The 20,482-nt window shown below is 38.6% G+C and overlaps 3 protein-coding genes across 5 annotated transcripts in view; all 3 read left to right on the forward strand.

Annotated features, from left to right (window-relative positions):
• The window catches only part of ptpra (protein tyrosine phosphatase receptor type A), a 32,999-nt gene extending 30,591 nt beyond the window's left edge, over positions 1–2,408 (forward strand). Inside the window, exons 20-22 of the mRNA XM_084729618.1 lie at positions 118–269; positions 633–768; positions 1,919–2,408. Coding sequence (XP_084585744.1) covers positions 118–269; positions 633–768; positions 1,919–1,993 — 363 coding nt within the window. The 3' untranslated portion in view covers positions 1,994–2,408. The remainder of the gene's footprint in view (positions 1–117; positions 270–632; positions 769–1,918) is intronic.
• A 7,138-nt stretch (positions 2,409–9,546) lies between these two features.
• On the forward strand, positions 9,547–11,547 carry gnrh2 (gonadotropin-releasing hormone 2). Its single transcript, XM_084744289.1, has 4 exons — positions 9,547–9,695; positions 10,777–10,922; positions 11,041–11,124; positions 11,314–11,547. The coding sequence occupies exons 2-4, from the start codon at positions 10,788–10,790 to the stop codon at positions 11,350–11,352; spliced, it is 258 nt and encodes an 85-aa protein (XP_084600415.1). The 5' UTR covers positions 9,547–9,695; positions 10,777–10,787; the 3' UTR covers positions 11,353–11,547.
• A 608-nt stretch (positions 11,548–12,155) lies between these two features.
• Positions 12,156–20,184, forward strand: zmat1 (zinc finger matrin-type 1). 3 transcript variants are annotated; one of them, XM_084729630.1, is made up of 7 exons: positions 12,156–12,480; positions 15,571–15,677; positions 15,776–15,859; positions 16,642–16,783; positions 16,938–17,231; positions 18,087–18,177; positions 18,451–20,184. In XM_084729630.1, the coding sequence occupies exons 1-7, from the start codon at positions 12,342–12,344 to the stop codon at positions 19,436–19,438; spliced, it is 1,845 nt and encodes a 614-aa protein (XP_084585756.1). In that variant the 5' UTR covers positions 12,156–12,341; the 3' UTR covers positions 19,439–20,184. The 3 variants fall into 3 exon arrangements, with proteins under 3 accessions (XP_084585756.1, XP_084585763.1, XP_084585770.1); XM_084729637.1 differs by having other exon boundaries at positions 12,158–12,480; positions 16,642–16,777; XM_084729644.1 differs by having other exon boundaries at positions 12,355–12,480; positions 15,554–15,677.
• The last annotated feature ends 298 nt before the right edge of the window (positions 20,185–20,482 follow it).

The following is a 20,482-nucleotide window of genomic DNA, read 5'->3' on the forward strand; positions in this document are numbered from 1 at the left end:
TTGCATTTTGTGAAGCCCAGATTAACTAATACTGATTATATACAACAACAATCTTTACAAAACTACTTACTGAACATGTTCTGAATCTCTTCTTTTTACCCTCCTCCATCTTTCCAGGAGAACAAGACTCGAGCAGTGCGTCAGTTCCATTTCCATGGCTGGCCTGAGGTGGGCATCCCCACTGATGGTAAGGGTATGATCAACATAATTGCTGCTGTGCAGAAACAACAGCAGCAGTCTGGCAACCACCCCATCACGGTACACTGCAGGTAACCAACAAACACACAAACTTCTTCACTCAGTATGTTAATGTTTTAACCTGTAAAAACAAGAAACAAAATACTTGATATCAAAATGATTATCCTTTTTATGTATTGCTGTTGCACGTGGAAATGCTTCTGACAACCAAATGTATTTTAGTGTGCGTCTGGGAAGTTGTGCCGCTTTTAAATCACAGGAAAAAACAACTCAGAAGAATTGTTCTCTTCTTCCTTGTGACATTTTAACTGCTCCCAGAGATGTTGCTGTGCTCCTTCTCTGAACATGTGCACTCACAACAAAGCCTGTGTGCTTACATCAGTGTGTATATTGAGGTTTACATTTTCTGTGTGTGTTTGTGTTTGTGTGTGTAGTGCTGGTGCTGGCCGAACAGGGACTTTCTGTGCGTTGAGTACAGTCCTGGAGAGGGTGAAGGCAGAGGGCATCCTGGATGTCTTCCAGACAGTCAAGAGCCTCAGATTGCAGAGACCCCACATGGTGCAGACACTGGTAAGGGACCTTTGAGCCTTGAAAAATTAGATTTTTCCTTTGTCAGAGAGCCTAATAAACAAGTAGTTTTTTTTTTTTTAAAAAAAAGGTTATGATGAAAAAATTAGGCATTTCTTTCCTCATGCTTACTTATGAAGATTGGGTGGTTCCATATCGAAAGAGCGTGTTTTACATTTTTCCCTCAGTAAGCAACAGGTTGTATTAAGAAACCAAAGGCTTGATTTATTATCACCGCTGAGGATTTACTTTCACTGTTGTCAGTGTATTTGTCAGCACATGACATCTTAAGAACTTGGGTATTTCCATTAATACTGATTGTCAAATTGTGCCAAAGAGCAATTGATGAGTTTAGGAATTTTGAACATATGATTGTGTCATTACTCATTTTTAAACAGTTATTAATTGTGAAACCAAAAGACATTGACACTTGATTCCAAAGCCTAGGAGACTGCAAGGTTAATAGGACTATTTCAACATTTTGAGAAACAGTCATTTTCTTTCCCAGAGCTAGATGAGATGATTGATACAGCTCTTATGACTGTGCAGTAAATATTTATCTGGAGCCACCACCCAGTTAGCTTAGCTTAGCATAAAGACAAGAAAGATGAGATTTAGAGGTGCTGGTTGGTGTTTTTTTATGTATTGTAAGGCTAATTGTTTCTCATTGTTTCTTGCCTTATGCTAAGCTAACCTAACTAGCTGCTGGCTCCAGCTACATATTTTACTGCATTGACATGAACGGTATTAATCTTTCCATGTAACTCTTCCTAAAATGTTGAACTATTCCTTTAATAAATTAGTTTCATTTCATTTAGGAGATACAAAAGCAGACTAGATGCAAGCTAAGTGTTTTGTTGAGGTTTGGATTCTCCAGCAGCCTTTTTAAATAATAATCTAATTATATAGAATACATTTTTTTCCAAACTAAGTGTATATTCTCCTGTGTTTGACATCTAGATGCAGAACAAGGTTTTCAGAACTTTCATAATGCATCAATACTCAAAGTAAAAGTCTGTGTACTATCGTTTGGACTCATAACCCCTTACACAAGCAATCAATGATTTCTTTAATTGAAATGTCAGAGATTTCAGAAAATTATTGTGTAAGTCATTCCAACTGACATAGCTGTTTCTCCCATCCCCTTCCTCAGGAGCAGTACGAGTTCTGCTACAAAGTGGTCCAGGAGTATATCGATGCCTTTTCTGACTACGCCAACTTCAAGTAGGGACCTGCCGTGGATGGATGGATGTCCACATACACTTCATACGACCATAATGCACGCACCAGAACACACACACATACATTACCATGCAGAAAGCTGCATATTCCCATCTGATGGATTTTTTTTAAAGACTCATCACAACTTGACCTGTGGATGGGATGAACTGCCCGGAGGAAAAGGGAACAGAGGCCTCAGCCCAGAGGACAGGACAGGGCAGCGCAGTCGGACAGAAAAAAATAACTGAGATGCCTTCTTGAATATTTTGTAATATTGGTCTTGTTAATACAGCCCTTCACCTCCATTTGCTCCCCCTTTCCCCATATGTATATATACTTACTGTGTTGCATCTTATTACTTTGGTTTCAGACACAGTTTTGAGTTTGGCTGCATTTTCGGGTGGCACCTGTAATGTATTTTATTGGTATATATAAATATATAAATATATATATGAATATAAATCTAATGCTTTGGAGGCTAATGTAAAAAAAATCCAGAGTCAAGGTCATGATGTTTGGATTTCTATTTTGTTTTTGTTTTTTTTTGTTTTTTTTTTACTTTTTAGGGACAGAGACTTAAAGGGATAGCTCGAACTATTTGAATGGAGTTGCATGAGGCACTTATTGATAGTCAGCGTATTACCTACAGTAGATGCTCGTCAGGGCGCCTCCAGTTTAGAGAAGCAGCATAGAAGCTAAGCAAGGTACTTTTGTGGACAGGGTCAGCATCAAAAGGTGTTTTAGCCCTTTCATTTTCACCTAAAAATGAAACAGTTTAAGGGTAGGCCATGTTTAGAAAATTTTCTCTTTACTTTGCCCTCAGACAGCCTTTTTTTGATGAGAAACTGCTGCTAGACAAGCAAATATCACTCTCTCCAAACCAAACTAACTCCATCAATGAAATAAGTAATTCTATGTTGCAGAAGACAGAAGATACTGGTCTCCCGCTGCCTTGATCTGTTAGTTTGTTTGTGCTCTTGTATGACTTCCGTATTTTAAAAGGATGGTTCTGATTCACCAAAGTCACACAATAATGAAAACAAACTAATAGATCAAGACAGCAGTAGATCAGCAACTCTTGTGTTCTGCAAGGTAAAATTGCTGATTTCACAGTTGGACCTGGCTAAAATATGTGTGTTGCTGACCCTGTCCACAGCAGTTCATTACTTAGCTCTCTCGTTCTCCAAACTGGAGGTGCGTCGATCGCCATCTACGTTAGGTAACACACTGAATATCGATAAGTACCTCATACCCCACATCCAGTAATCCGGATTATCCCTTTAAAACATTTTTGGCTTTGCTAGGGCCGCGCTGTAGCAACGTGTGGTAGCAGAACCCTGAACATTTACAGACTCCTAGACATTCATACACACATGCACACACACACAAAACCAGAGCCATTTTTCTTCATACAGATTTAATTTTATCTATTGAGCCAATTACAGTTTCCCCCCCTTAAGTTTCAGGGGTTCCAAAATCACAAACGATTGGAGATAAGAATCTCTGTGACGTAGCTCATAGACTCAGGTTGACACACACACAGAAACATACACACTAAATATGAGGAGCCATTCGTGTTAGGGTGTGTGTATTTATTTGAACTGGAGCATAAGCTGGCAGAGAAGACAAGGTGTGTTTTCACATCACTGTCTGTCTGCTATCTGCTTAGTGCCAAAGTCCTTCACTCACTTGGTTACGCAGCTCTGGGGTCTGAGACACTCTACCAACCATGTTTAGACATTCAAGAGAGCAAAGCTATGATCCTGTCTAAACTTCTGTAGCCAACACATTCCTGGACTATTATAGAAAACTGGGAAATAGAAAATAAATATGTTGTTTTTTACCCTATAGAGAAATTTAAGGAATAGGAGAATTGGTCAAGCTTTAATGTGAATCTCTATATTTTATCATAAAGAGAAAATTTGGCACTTTTCTTGTGGATGTCTAGTCAGTGTAGATGGTAAATGTAGTGAAATGAAGCAATTCCTCAGTGTTGCTATATTAACTAAGACAACTGAGTTGTCCTGCTCTTATAGCTGTGCAGCAGTGCCTACATGTACCAGGATGCATTGTAGGTGAGCTTGTGACCCTGGCATCCATGATGGCGTGTTATCACCACCCTAGCCTGAAGCTATTACTTTGTTAGACAAAATATAGTGTTAGGTGACTAGAAATCCAAGCAGAAATAGCCTGTAGTTATTTGTGCATCCAGTGACATCACTGTGACATCACTGGATACAGGAAGAACAACAGGTTTTACAGTAGAAAGAGAAATTTATGGCTTCAGTCAACTACATATACCATCAACACTGACTGGACATCCACATGAGAAGTGCTGAACTTTTGTTTAAGGTCTGTTACAGTATCAGCAGCAATGTGGATCATGTCGACAAGCCAAATCAACACAACCACGAGTTACTCCATTATTGCATCATAGACATCAACTAATGTTATATACCCAGCTTATTTCTTTCATGTTTACAGACACACGTCAGTATTTCTCGTAGATTGTAACGAACATTTCTCGTTTCTCTGGGTTTCCTTTGAGTCTGCCTGAAGTCACTGTCAGTTCTTTTTACTTTCTTTTTTTTTTTTAATATCAGCCTCGCATCACTACGCTGTACTGTCACTCTTTTAAAGAATGATGAACCCCTTTTATTTCCCACCATGAACACTGATGCCGAAGAATGTTTGTTTTTATTCGAATGCTGTTGCTAACATATTCCTCAAAAATGGATACATTGTTACTTTAATAGTGGAGGTGTGCCATGCCATGTTTGCTATGATTTTTTTTAATGGCTGTCCTGTGAGGACACTCAGACTTGAACTACCATGTTTTTTTTCTGTTTTTGTTAGATGAGGTCACAATTGAGGCCATGCCCTTTATGATTGTAATTAAAGATGAATAATGTCAGTTAACTGCAGGGCTCTCAGGTCACTGCTAATTTAATATCTGTCAGCTCAGGAAATGACTGATGCCAGGATTGTTTAAATTTGCAAATTGAACAAATTCAGCTCGAGTTTGTTTTCACAGCCAACTCACATTCAAACGATTTCACCTACCACCAGAGGAGTGTTCAGAGCCTCACCTGCTTTTTAAGTTAGGAATAATGTACATTGAGCCAGTCAGTATTGCAAAATAAATCACTTGGTCCAGGGTCCAGGTCTCGAATCACCCTGAAGGTTATTTTGCAATAATGTCCCGCTCACTATGCATTATACCGCTTATTACATGGCTCCTTCCTTTAAAAAAAAAAAAATATTGTGACACAAAATATTGATTTAAAATTATTTTATTGATTTGAAAATTATTTTATTGTACTTCCAAATTCTATTATCAGAACTGCGGCCATAGCAATGCTGTGCTATTGATAGCAGTGGTCATCTATTCAGAAATATCAGACCTTAGAATGCAGTAATTAACCAATCAACACAAAGCGTGTAATAGATTTTAACGCCATGACATTAGATATTATATTTTTTAATTTTATTTTTAATGTAGATTGTAACTACTCCCTACATGTACATTATTTACATCACACTAACTAATACATTACACTAACACTCCCCAAAAGAAAGGAGCACAATCATATTTAATTTATTGATAGCACACGTCATTAAAAGTACATGCTGAATTTTCAGGAAGGGTGATTGCGTCAATGTTGATTGTTCGAACACTCATGCACTATTTGCACCAAAAGCAAAGCCCTTAAAAATAACGGAACCAAATGAGAGATAAGGTGAACGGTTGTATGGCCTTTAGATATTGGAATACGGGATCTATAGTATATTTGAACTCTTGAATTTAGAAGCTCTTTCAGGTCTCAAAGCCCCTGCAGGGACTTACAGTAGCAGATATTTGAATTGACCAGTCACTGAAGCTGTTGGCTGTTTGTGCATCATGTCATTGTCATTTCAGGTCTTTTGTTTTTTTCCAAAGCATCACAAGTGCCCGCACTCTTAGTTAGGTGCCATTATGTTCATTTATTTACTTAGTCACTTATTGGATCTTAAATCAATAGAGAAGGGGATGCTTTTTGTTTTGGCTATTCTGTCTGTGCTTCAGTTGGTTTGGTTCAGTGGGTGTATTGTGTGTGTTTGAATCATGTGATCACTTTGTCTCACTGCAATTTGACAGCAAAACACGACACTGTGCCAACCCACGAGACCCCGCTATTTTGATATTATAGTGAACTTAAAAAAAAGTGCCTCACTGGTAGGTTTTCAAAAAACACTTAATTTTCTTGTCTTTACATACAACGTGTGGTGGAACCTTTCTATTTTTCCAAGTCGCATGTATTTCCTCAATGATTATAAGCAGACCTATGACAAATCAATAGGGCCAAAACCAAGACTGGGTCAGTCATCTTTCCTTTCACATTCCCTCTAGTCATAGATTCCTTGATTGTGCAGATCAAACTAACATTGAGGTCACTTCTTAATTAAATTGCATCTTTGACTGATTTAATGGTGTCACTTCATTCCATATCACTTAAATATGGGATCCATGACAAGTAATCAATTGTGGATACCCGAATGTTCGACAAAAATTCATAAATCCTTCCAGCAAGAAATATTTTTAATCTTTTAAGGGAAACCAGTCATCCCTGATTCACATCCCTTTATTCCTGGAGCTTTGCCCCAGTGGAGTATTTTGAATGCCCCAGAGAATCAAATACATCTCCATTTCTGGACTGGAGGATGGCTGGAGTCCAACATTGCTCTTCTTCTCTCCACCTTCATATGTCCCTTTTATGTCTCCTATCCAGCTCCACTCACTGCTGTCTACTTATCGCTTCCTTTCCCTCTTTCACTTTGTCGTTTGGACCATTATTTTCCCAGTGGCCACTGCCCACTCCCTTTTGTACATAATGTAAGGTTATTTATATTTCATTCCTGTCTGCTGCCTTGCTTATTTTATTTTCTTCTCCCCCTTCTTTTTCTTTTTAAAAGATGTATATTGAACTGTATCGGGACCATTTTGAAATGTATTAGAGATGTTTTGTTTTGGCCATTTTTAATTTGGTATAATTGTCTTAAGCAAATCCTATTTTTTAATTTGCCTATGTTTGTTTCTAGTTTTTTGTTATTCACCATTTGAATATATGTATATATAATTATATATATGATAAAATTATATATAATTATATAATGCCAAATGGCCTTTCTAAGCAAGATACCGTTCAAACCTAATAAAGTGCTTGAGATTTTATCATTTGTTTGCATTTATTATGTCTTTAAATGTTACATCACATGTCAGACGTCACATCTCAAATGCTTGTTTGATGTCAGGACAACCTGACACTCATTACAGCTCACTTCTCAATGAAGACTAATGGTACAGCGCTGCAAAATAATTGCCAGTCGTTCATGTGCCGTATGGATCAAGCAGTCCTCTTGAGTGTTGGTCTTGAATGGTTTTCAGTCAGCGTTTAACCCCTCACCCCCATCAAATATTAACGTGCTTTTTGTACCAATAAATAATTAATAAGGGCATTATTTAGGGTTACTGCTGAAGTGTTTGTGTGGACAGTGATACCTGCCTGGAATACATCGTAGGACACATTACATTTTCATTAAGGTAGAATTGCTATTGAAATAACTTTGGTATTATTCAGTTTGATGGGCCTATGGGGTCTTTTGAGTTTTGTAGAGCTGAGCAGCAGTCACCCAATTCTGGCAGATATTCCTAATTATAGATAGAAAGAAAAACATCCAGTATAATCCTGGATAGTATGTCTTAAAGTGGCACTCAGTTAACTTCTTACAAAGACCACAACTGAGCCAGCTGTAAAAATCTTCTCTGTCTCTGGAGGATATTCTTGTAGTTTAAAATAGTAACCCTGATGACAGCAGCAGGGTCATCTCAACTAGGGCTTGAGACTTAAGTGCTTTATCACAAAGTCTACATTTATAAAGTGCAGAAATTAATCGAAATGAGCACAGAGGGTACAAAGAAAAATGCTGTCAAGTTGCAATAAAACTGTAATATTTCCTTATTAAAACATCTAAAAATCTTAGACGTCATATAATTTGTTGAGCTGTGTACTTTTTCCAGCAAATGGCAAAACCCAGAGAAATTTATTCAAGGTGGCAATGCTTTTTCTTGTAGCTGGTGCTAGTTGCTTGGATATGTCACAGAGTAAGGAAGGAAGAACCTAACATGAATAAAAGTTAAATACATTATACTGTCCATGAACATGATTTATGCCTGAATTTTAAGCTATATTTTTCATCTGCAATGATGACCATTAAACAGCGAAGACAAGAACTCTCATGATTCCATGCTACTTCACAGCATCATCAAACTACATCTTTTGTTATTGTTTTAATGTGAAAGAGACCAACAGAACTTACATATTGTGCATTTAAGGGAAATGTAGGATCCAGTGATTTTGGAGCTTCAGTTAACTAAGAACTCCAACCCCATTTCTGCTAATATGTAAATCTTACTCACTGGACGTTTAAGTCAGGACAAAATAAACTGTGACAGGATGAATAGAACTCTGAAATAAAGTAAACCTGCAGGAGCTGCACTAACATCATTTTGCGGCTGCTTTGCATCTCTTGAATGGGTGCTGGGGAAAATGAAGCTGAAAGATAAAAATACAGTCATCCAGTCTGTATTATGATAAATGTCACTGACAGATTTCTAAGAGGTTTTGCTCTTGCTTCACACTGACAGGTGAGTCTGGGAGCAGGGATCATGAGTCACCAGTGATGCATCTCAGAGTCAACTCGCTTCAACCAATTACTTTCACTGATCAGTCCTGTGTCAAGGCACTGAACTGAATAAACTGCAATATATCACACTCAGTCACTTCCTGAGCAAGAACGGGTTCTGCATCTATAATTTGAAAACTAAACAGCTTTCCTCCTCTAATCGGCAGGGATGTGATCAGAGGCCTGGCCAGGAACCCACAGTATTTGTTCCTCTTGTCATCTGTGTTTCCCCTGGCTGAAGGGTCATTGGGGTCTGAGGGAGTGTGTGATGAGTTACTGCGGTCAAAACAGGTGCAAGAAGAGAGGAAATGGGACCTCCTGAGTTTTACCTTCTGACAAAGACGTAATGTTTGATCTGACAAATATGATTCCATACTGTTAGTCAAAAATAATTGTCAACCGAACCCAGATTACATAAGACTACAGAGTTATATTTAAGTGGCCCCCATCTTCCACTTTATGGATAATAAAGACATATTGTGTTTTTAAATGATTTCTTAAGTCTGTGTTCTGCAGAACAAGTATACATAAATTATACTTTGTGTTATGAATCTGTTTACTGAATGACATTAATGTGTGTTTCAGCTAGAGTGACGGTATTTGAATTGGATAGTGACACATGTTTACAGATGAGCACCAGTGTCAGTGCTGTTTGCAGGTGATAATTGGAATTGGCCATGTCCTGTGGACCTCTTGTCCCCAAGGGACCGTTAATTTCACCACTGGGAACAGAGGGACCAAAGGGTCAGTGATGGGCGGGGCAATTAGGGAATGATGTGAGTCGTGTTAAAGTGCGTTGGGGGGGTGGCCTTTAGACAGGTACATATATTGAGGAAAAAGAGGAGGATGAAGAGAAGCTCCACAGCTACATACTTACTCTAAGATAGTATCAAGTTTTAGCAGCAGACTGACTGAAGGACACGTGGAGTGAGCTTCTGGCCGAAGGTTGGAACACCTGCAGTAAAGCTGTGAGAGTTGAGACCAAGGTAAGCACCCTTAATTACACATCTACATAGCTTTACTTTTCTGTCTAAAATATACATAGTTAATATTATAATAAATACAATGGCTGGTTTTGAAGACTGACAGCTTTAAGGTACAAGGTAGATTTATTTATTATTTTCACAGCCTGAGGAATGAAGTTGCTCTTCAGCCTGGTAATACTGCAATGGATACTTCTGTATCTCTTGCCAGATGATAGCAGGGTGAACAGGCTGTAGCTTGGGTAGGTATTGTCTTTTATTATCCTCTGGGCTCTGTGCAGGCACCTTCTCACTGATGCTTGGTAGATGGGTATGAATGATGTTCTGGGCTGTTTTAATCACCCGCTGCAGAGTTATCCTGTCCTGAGCCATGCACATCCCATGTCACTTTGGGATGTTTCCAGTCACAATGCTTTCTGTTGCTCCTCTGCAAAACTTAAAAAAAAATACTTAAGATTTGATATTTTAGGTTTAGGATTGTTCAGTACATGTGGCCTATCACAGCAGGACATGAAGGAAAACAATCTATGTGAAAAATGAAATGATGAAAGTCCCTAAAATGATGTCCCATGTAACAATATTTTTCCAACTGCAATAATGTGCTTGGCTGATTGATGACAAGCAAACATTTTCCAGTTTAACTACAGTCAAATGAGGGGGGGTGGTGAACTAATTTAGTAAAAATGCTCAATTGCAGTAATACCCACTGGCCACCCAGCCACAGCCTGTTCACCCTGCTGCAGTCTGGCAAGTGATACAGAAGTATCTGCTACAGAACAACCAGACTACAGAGCAGTTTCTTCCCTCAGGCTGTGAGACTCTTTATTTCTTCCTCAGCACTCCATAATGCAAAATAGTTTTTTTTCCCTGTCTTAGGAATTACTTATTCAACCAATCTATGGTGTAATTGTTTTGTTTTGTGAGTAGCAAAAAAGGAACTACAACTTAATCTTTTCATACAAACCTGTCTTTTATAAGGACTAATAAATCTACCTTGTACCTTGTACTCTATATACAGCATGGTCTAGTCTGTGGAGTTTGCAGGGGCAGTCACTGCTAACTGAGTGTCCATCTTTGCCTTTAGGTGGGAATATCATGTGTGTGTCGCGGCTGGTTTTGTTGCTTGGGGTGCTTCTATGTGTGGGGGCTCAGCTGTCCAATGCCCAGCACTGGTCCCACGGTTGGTATCCCGGAGGCAAGAGGGAACTGGACTCTTTCGGCACATCAGAGGTCAGGATATGTGTTTTTGTGTGTGTGTGTTCCAGCGTGAATAGCTGAGCATTTCCTGCAGAGAATTAAGATATTCTTCACCTTTTTTTTTTTTAAATCTCACTGTCTGTTTTCTCAGATTTCAGAGGAGATTAAGCTGTGTGAGGCAGGACAATGCAGCTACTTGAGACCCCAGAGGAGAGGTGTTCTGAGAAATATTCTTGTAAGTGAACTAACAGTACCTTATTCAGTGCTGCATATGATGCAGGTTCCAACAGATGCCATGCAGTTGACATAATGCCGCACATATCTATATACTGGAGAGAAGAGTTAAAAGTTGGATTATAGCTGTACATCAATATGTATTGAGTAAAATGGGTCTGACTCGCATGTTATTCTGTACTCTTCACAGCTGGATGCCTTAGCCAGAGAGCTCCAGAAGAAAAAGTGACAGCTCTCACCCCTGTAATGCTTTTCTACATAGGGGCTGTCTTCTTCAGTGTCATCGTCTTGAAACAACTTTATGTTTATCCTCTGATCTTGTCTATTTGTTAGATTTGTCAGCAAATTTGTGCTCCAGTATTACATGTCATGGCAAAGATGTATGTAATAATGTCCCATAATAAAGTATCTATTTTGATATGAACTTTTTTTCTTCTTTGATGTACAAAATGTATATAGAAATGTATATAGTGAATATAGTGTGAACAGTGTGAATAGTTCATGTCCAAGCTGGACAAACAAGCTGAAGCCCATAATGTCCCAAGTATCTGCTTATGTAGATAAATCCCCACACACTTGGATGGATGGATGATGATTTGGAGTGATTATATATGTCTATTCTTTTTTTAACTTTAGAAATATGCTGCATAGTATATCTTTAAAAGATTTTCTAGTGATTATTCATCTTCCCTTAGGCTATGAGACTCCTTAATTCACCTTTAGCAAGCCACCATGTAAAACTTCTAATTTTTAATAATTTATTACACAGTCTACTTTCTATCATTTTTGTATAATGTTCCACAACGTCTCTTTGTAGAACTCTATGTTGTGAAATAGTTAATGCATATTCCCAGCGCCTTATGCATGTACTTTATGCCATTGAGTAATATAACTATTATCAAGGCGTGTTAGAAAGGAACCCTAGACTTGTGAAACTCTCGCGAGATTTTTACGCATTGTTTCTTTATTGCGTACGTTGCCCATGTTATTAATGTTTTATAATGTGACAACGCTATGGTTATGATCTGGGTAGGTTTAGCAACAGACAACACTTGGTTATGGTCAGGGGAGATCACAAGTTAGGTTAAAATGATCACTTTCGCGAGATCTTTCGCGGGTCTGGGGTTCTCTTGTAAACACGACCTGTAGCGTCTAGGCAAACGCCATTAAGACTAGAACGTCACTGCGCATGCATCAAACAAACAGCTCGGGAAAAAGATGGCCGACAGAAGTGTCTGTACTCCGCTACTTGCGGAGTCAGACGCTCAAAATAACAAAACTAGTACCCCTCACGCGGCTTCTGCCACAGATGCTGACAAAGTAATAAACACTAAAATAGATAGTACCCAGGTTGAAGGTGAGTTTTGTCGAGAACATGCAAATTCAGCCGTACGGCGTCCTACCTGCCGAGCCGACGTTAGCGTTTTAGCTAACTGGCTAGCCAGCTTAACAATCGAGTCAGCTAGCTAGCTCCTTAGCTAAGTGCGCGACGTCAACTGTCTAACGTTAACTGTAACGTTAGGACTTTGTTGTTTTGTACCGATCTGTGCGTACATCGTAAAATGCATCGCCCACTAAATCACCCTTTAAATCCATAGACCAGCCTGGTGATGAAACCATAAAAAAGTGCAGTTGTTCGTTGTCCCAGGTTAGGAAGTGGTTGGCCACTTGCTAATAGTCTTGCGAGCTAATTCCCCAACCCAAAAAGCCTTTTGACATACCAGTGGTCGATATTAGCTGGTTGGACAACTTCTAGGTTTTGGGAAGGAGGACACGAAATAACATAACATGTAAGGTAGTGAGGGACATTAATTTTACCCTCTCTCTGGCAATGAATGGTAACTTAGATAATTTACATAAACGAGACAAAGTAATGGAATGGAGCAATATACAAGCTTGTCTAAAACGTAGCTAGTTGTGTAAAATTATGTTTTTTACTGTCAGATTGGTTGTGAGTTAGAAGGATTTCAAAACTCATCAGCCTAAGTTTCATTCAGGCTGACATGAAAAAATGCCCCCAAATAGCAAATATTCTAATTAAGACATTGTACACATATTCTGAGATACAGTACCTGCAGTCTGTTTTCTTGTTAACTGCTACTATGATTACATTTGGTAAGTACAAAATTTGAACTGTATAAGCAGACATGGATATTTTGGGCAGTAGTTTATTTAAGTGTTCTTTATTTTACCCATGGCAGTCCTTGGATAATTTGAGGGGTACTTATTGTTTTACAGAGATACTGAGGTAAATGCTGTAGTTTACTGTATAGTTATTTATTTTATAATTGTCTTATTGCATTACATTAGATAAGATGGTAAATTTAACCAGCCCACTGAAGGATGTGAGAATTGTGACTTCGGACATCCCAATACTTTGTTTTTCTTAACCTCAGTTTCATGGTGAAAAGTTATTCATTTTTTCCACTACATTCCACCACTGCATTCATTAGCCATTTTGTCAAATGGTTAGTGAATATTTAAATTTTACCAACCACTCAATAGATTACCATTTTGACTTTGGGTAGTGAATGAAGCAAATCTACCAGTCACTTGCATATTTTACCTGCATTTGGCTGGTGTTAATTTTGGGTCCTACTCAGTATTGCACCTGATATACTTTGCAGTGGTCATTTTGATAATTTGGTCAATAATTTGTCTGTTACAAGCATAAATATTGAATATAAAGTTATACTATATACTGCACTTAAGACAGTGTACACCCAATAAATTAATATGATAGGGTAATTGATCTAAAATCAGTAATCTGTGATTTTTATTTTATGTATTTATTTATTTTTTTGTCTGCTGACTGACTGATTGATAGTTTCAGCACTATTTATGAATTTTTAGTCTCATTCCCCATCAGTCATCTTCTGTCATTAGCTCAATACAACATCTCATATCAAGGCAGCAAGCAAGTCTGCAGACAAATTGATTTTTGCAAAAGTAATTTAGGTCCTATTTATTTATGTCTGATTGATTGACTAGATGTCATTTTAATAGAATTTCTAAAAATGATAAACTCTAGACAAACTGCTTCCTCACAGTTTCGGAAAAATAGTCATAATAGCTCAGTTGTTTTGGCAAAGATTTGTTTATGAGTGTGGCTCACATTCATCCACAGTGATGTTGCAAGATATTAGAAGGGCACAAAATTGGCACCAGCCAAATGATGTTAAAATATGCAAATGGATGGTAGATTTGCTTCACCCCTCAGTCAAAAAAAAAAAGAAAAAGAAAAAATGGTATTCTGCTAGTGGCTAGTAAAAATTGAAGAGTCAAAAGCCATTTGGCTGGTGGACAAAAAAGTTAATTTTGCACCCTGGATGTTTGAGTGAAAGATTATCCTGTTTTGCGTGAAAATGAGCTGAGCGCATTATACTGAATTTTATTTTATATATTTTATTAATACTGTCAGACTGAACTGAACTAAATTGCCTGAACTCAAAAGTTGCATGAATGCAAAATTGCAGTGAAAACTGAATGTGTTAATCTGACATTGGACCAGCAGAATGAATGCAGTCAAGCATGAAACCATGATTTTCTCTTGCTACTGGTATTCTGACTCATTGCTGCACAGCAAGAAGTTGTTGCTGACTGGGAATGATTCATGTAGCCATTTTTTGTGGTAATTTAGGAATTTTGTGAAATGTAATGATGGGAGGACCTTTAGGTTAGTGCTGTCCCAAAGAATCCTTTTGGTAAATACATAATATTACAGAGTGGATAAAAATCTGCTTTTTTAAGAGGGTGGGTACATCTTGAAACAGTGTGCAATTCAGTAAAATGTATAAATTTCCTCTAAAATGGGCTACTGGATTTCCCTTTGGGAAGTTGTTGTTACAGAGTGTATGGCAGGAAAAGCTCTTTCTCCTGCTGTTGTCATGTGCTGTGCAGACTTCCTGGTCTAAAAAAACTGAATGATTTTGAATCTTGGATGAGACCTTTATCACATTCAGACAATGAACATTGTACAAATTAAGATTTAATTGTGCAGCTTCCAATTTTTCCCCGACACTAATGTGTTTAGAGAAGTCTCCATTATTTATATTTAACCAAACTGTGAAGATTTGTGAGCAACAATCAAATTAGTTGTTTGATCAATAAAATGTCAGAGAATGATGAAAAATCACTGTTTGAGGTGACGTCCTCAAATGTGTTGCTTTGTCCACAACCCAAAGATATTCAGTTTTCTGCCATAAGCAGAGAATAATCACATTTGAGAAACTGAAATCAGAGAATTCTTTATTTAAAAACAACTCAAGATTTATCATAATCATAATAATAATAAATAGTAGCTGATTAATTTGATAGTTCACAACTAATTAAAATACTCTTTGTTGCAGCTCTATGTAATGTAATGATTTAATATCCTGCTATTTGCTCATGCCACTTTATTCCCTGTGGCTTGATTGTAATGGTGACAGTATATTCTGCCACACAGGAGACAAGAGTGAAGAGGAGCTACTAAAGGGTCTCCTCACCGACAACTACTGCCATGTGTGTGAGGCGGTGCTGCTCTTTGATTCTCAGCGGCTGTCCCATTATGAGGTGTGTGCTGCTTTCCACAAACTAGTTATGGAACTGTGGTGCAGTTTTATTGACAACTCTAGAAACTTTGTAATGTATGTCGTATCCTCCAACTGCAGGGAAAGAAACATGCTCAGAAACTCAGGGTGTACCTGCAGGCCAAAAGAGCCGAGAAGATGAACAAAGAGTCAGCAGGACCCCAGGTTAGAGCTTATTTAGAGATTTTACTCTTTACGTATTTGGTGGAATTTTAGTCTGTAACATTGAACACTGATTACGTCTACACGTGCAACATATTCTGTTTTTGCCCTTATTCTGAAAAAATACTATATTTCTACTGAACTGTTTACATGGCTAACGAAGACGAATATTTAATCAATATTCCTGTTTACATGCAGCTGTGCATACTTTGATAATGGAAAAGTGGAACAGCTGGAGCTGCTTGAGCTGTTTGCTTCTTTGTGTCAAACAAGTATTTTTTAAAAAGTTTTCCACTCGTGGTTGACTTGTTTAAACAGACTCCTTCTTTCATTTGTCCAACCACCTTCTTGAAATGGTTGCTTTTGATATTTGTGCATATTCAAAAACCTGTTGATATCCAAGTCTTTCATAATATTTATGTAAGCAGGTGGGTTGTCCTTGTGACCACAAGTGTTTTTTGTTTGTTTGTTTGTTTGTTGTTTGCTGCAACTCCAGTAACAAGTCTAGGGGTCATAGGTTACTACCCTAATTATGTGATTCTAAATAGAAACTGATCACATAAGCACAAACTACACAGAGCAGAAAGTTCCCAAGATCTAGCAGGGTTAGAGTGTATTGAAAGGATGCAGAGCATAAACTGTTGCCTATGCACAGAGGTTCCAAGTCCTAAATACGAGTGGCATCATGAACATTTTGAATTACAAGTAGACATTAAGTTGAGAAGATATTGAAACAAATATGTCTCGTCACAAATTGTACCTGTTTTTTGTTTTTGTTTTTGCAGCGGACCATGACTACTGATAAGGACCATTTCTGTGAGTTGTGTAACATGGTGTTTAGTTCCCATGTGGTTGCAAAATCACACTATGAAGGCAAAGTCCATACAAAAAATCTTCGTAAACAAGGTCTTCAGCCTCCAGGCAAGTGTAGGTTGTGTGATGGGAAAGTGATCTGAATTTTGATATTTACAGATTAACAGTAAATTTTGTTTAAACATATGATTCAGCTGCCTGCTCAAGTTCTGTTTAAGTTCAGAAAGTCAAACACCCATAAACTTAAACGGATAATTGCTCATTGCAGTTACAGACGGGTCGACAGAGGTGCATACTCAGCCAAGTCTGACTCTGGATTCTGATAACGCTGACCAGAAATCAGCCCCAGAGGGTGGTATGGAGCATCTTCAGGACCCAGCCGCCACCACAGCTACCCCCAGCACAGAGGTTGATCTGAAGGACCCCAATAAGTACTGTCCCCTATGTGCTGCTTCCTTCAACAATCCCCAGATGGCTTTGCAGCACTACAATGGACGCAAACACCAGAGGAATCAGGCCAGACAAGAGCTGCTGAAAGAGCTTGGAGACAATGTCCAACAAGGTAACACAGAGCCCTGTCTCTCAGCCAAACAGTTCAGACCCTGCACAGTGTTGGCTTTATGTCAGCACTGGCTTTGCAACTTCCAGGATGCTTTAAAACAGCAGGTGGCGTTTTGAGCCAATTTCAACAGATAAATAAAGAAATACCAACGTTAACACCAGCAATGATGTTTCATCACAATACAGAAATATAATTTAGTTCACAGCTCAAAAACATATTTAAGTGTGCAGTCACTCTTTAAAATTGTACAGTTGCACATTACAATGTTGACTGTGCTTTTAAGTGTCAGTAGTGGTGTGAACCGAACTATTTATCCTTTGCGAGACACATTGTATATCAGTGCCTTTTAATATATCCAAAATGCAAGGCGACAAATAAAATCAATAGAAGCTGGAGGCGGCATGACAACCTAGTATTAACACAAACAATCAAGAAAACAAATCCCTTCAGCTATGAAGATTTCACCCCATCAGAGGTAGCAGGGTGGTAGGAGATTAGCAGTTGGGTGTTAGCTTTATAACCTTCTGACAGTAAACTGGTGATGACAAGACAGTTGAGCTAGTTTCAGTTTGTTAGCTAGCGTTACACAGAGTATTAACTTTAGGTCTTGTGACATTAATTTTTATTTTCCATTGTAGACTGTACAACATATAGAGAAGGCTTGAAGACCCTGAAATGCAAAAATAACATTTAACAAATATTACTGATTTGACAAGAGCTAGAAACTCATTGGAAACTGTCTAGAATTAGAGGAGAGCAAAGTTGTATTCTGAGTACATATACGTTTTATTTGTTATTATAATTTGTACTCTCTTTCTCTCCTTTTCCACCTCACCCACTTTCTGTTGTCTACAGCTAACTCCCTGATGTGCCAGATGTGTAGTGTGCAATTTAACTCTGTGGAGATGTTCCAGGCCCACATGCAGGGAAACAAACACCAGATTAGGTAAGATCATGGATTTTCTGACACATCCTGTGCACCGTCACTGTGTCATCATTTATGCTGCATTGAAAGTTGAATCTCTGTTACGCCACACTTCAACTTTCCTTTCTAGAGCTTTGGCAATGTTAAAACTCCATTAAGTAATTTTCTGATACACAGAATCAGATGAATATTATGCCTCTATGTTGCCTTTGGCTCATGTTTTTTTTTTTTTTTTGTCAGCCCACACATGAATGGCAATAGCAAAATAACTTCTGTTTACATTTTCTTCACCAGGGAGAAGAAAGTCGTTAATTTATGCAAATCTCAACAAAAAGTCTACAGCACATTTGCAGATGAACTGTCAGATTACATTCAGGTTCAGAAGGCTCGTGGAATCACCCCCAAGACCGGTCAAGTCCTCCCTCAGGGTGACACACAAAAGGATAATGAGGAGGAAGAAGAGGAAGAAGTATTAAACAAGGGGGATATAATTGAACCGAACAAATTGATGCCCAAGTTCACCCCCAACTTTAACCCCCCTCATTACTCCCATTTTGGTTGTTACAACCCAGTTGAAGGGTGGCGTCCTCCATATCAGGGCCCTCCCTGGCCAGTCCATGGTTCGGATTACAAGTGCTCTCCTCCAGTCCTGTCAGGCTCAGGCTCTCCCTCGTTAACTAATCGGCCTATAAAGAGAAGAAGGCGCAGAAAGCCGTCAAGCTCCTCCTCGTATAGTACCTCATCATCGTATTCCTCAGATTCCTCCTCCTATTATAGTAGCGCAAGTGACAGTGAGGACACTGAATACAGGGGCAGAGAGAAGAGGAGGATTAGTGGATCCAGGAGGGAGCGAGACACGAGGGCAAGAGTTGAGGACTCGCACAAAGAGGAGAAGAGGAGGAAGCGACGGAGGAGGGAAAGAGATAAAGAGTCAGAGGAGAGGAGAAGAGGGGAATCTGGAGAGTCAGAAGAAGAGAGGAGGAGAAAAAAGCGGAAAAATAGTGGCAAGCGGAGAAGACGAGACAAGAAAGGTCGGGAAGAGGACTTTGACGCAGTAGGAGTGAAAAGGGCGATGGACAGTTTAATGCCAGAAGATGTGGTGGACAATAGAAAAGACACTGAAGTGAATATTGAAGCTAAAATAAATGTTGAGCTGGGGAATGGCAGACAGGATGGGCCGGCCAAACCCAAATACAGGAAAGAGAAGAAGAAAACAAAAGAAAAAGTAGACACGAGGACAGAAGAGGAGAAGCTGTGGGACGACTCCATTTTGGGCTGTTAAACTCTGACATTTAGAGAAAACATTAAGTTATCATGAGGATGAAATTAAAAATCTCAAAACTGCATAAAAATCATCTTTATAGCCATTAACAAAGCAGTTTTCACTTTCTGCTCTGACAGCCCAGAAGTGTTGTTCTCTGTTGGTGAGCTAGCTGGCTAGCCATGTTTAGTCAATTTGTGTTTGTAAGTAATAACTGGATTCCTCTTATTTCAGTGTGTTTGAAGGAATTTCTCACACGTATCCACAACTTTAATAGCTTTATTTTTCACTATGACACTTAATATAACACTTAATATGTCTTTGTAATGAATTCATTTGCACAATGTTAATAACTGTTGGCTGTAACATTTGAGATCTCTTATTTTCTTGTCTATCATTTGAAATGATCAAGAAGTCCTCTTGACCTCTTAACACATCAGCAAGTTCAATTGTGTAAATGTGCTTCTGGCAAGGACTCTAGAGATTGTGACTCCTTCGGCTGCCTGTGGTTGGCACTGTTGAGCTTCATTCTGAGCATCAGTACAGCAAATAAAAGCCCATAGATGGTAGAGGACCAGTCATTTAATTTCTTTTGAAGTTCAGTGTGCTTTCAGTCAGAGGCACATAAGCTGAAAGAAGCCTGGAGGTGTAGAGAGGTTCAGTGCATGTCGGATATACTGGAATGATAAAAAAAAATTGCCTTTTGCACAAACTGCAGCACATCAAAACTATTAAAAAGGAGGGTGCTGAGACACTGCCCTAGTCTACAGTGCATTGTGTTTGTATTTGCACATCCAAACTGCACATGAAGTATTTGGGGTCAGACAGGTGCACAAGATCAAATAAGGTCAGCGCTTTAAAAATGTCAGAATTCTTGTTCAGATGCACTCTGCAATGAATTGAGTTTATGTTACTGAAATGAGACTGAAAAGAGGCAAAGTATCTTTTTCCATATGTTGTGTTGACTCACGAGCTACTCAACACAACGCAGTTGTTTGAAATAGGTCATCAAGTTTAAAATACTTAGCATTTTTGCAAATATCTGGGTTAGGCAGCTTTATGAAT

This window comes from Lutjanus erythropterus, chromosome 2 (assembly GCF_056507025.1).
Source record: "Lutjanus erythropterus isolate fLutEry1 chromosome 2, fLutEry1.hap2, whole genome shotgun sequence".
NCBI classification, from domain to species: Eukaryota; Metazoa; Chordata; class Actinopteri; order Lutjaniformes; family Lutjanidae; genus Lutjanus; species Lutjanus erythropterus.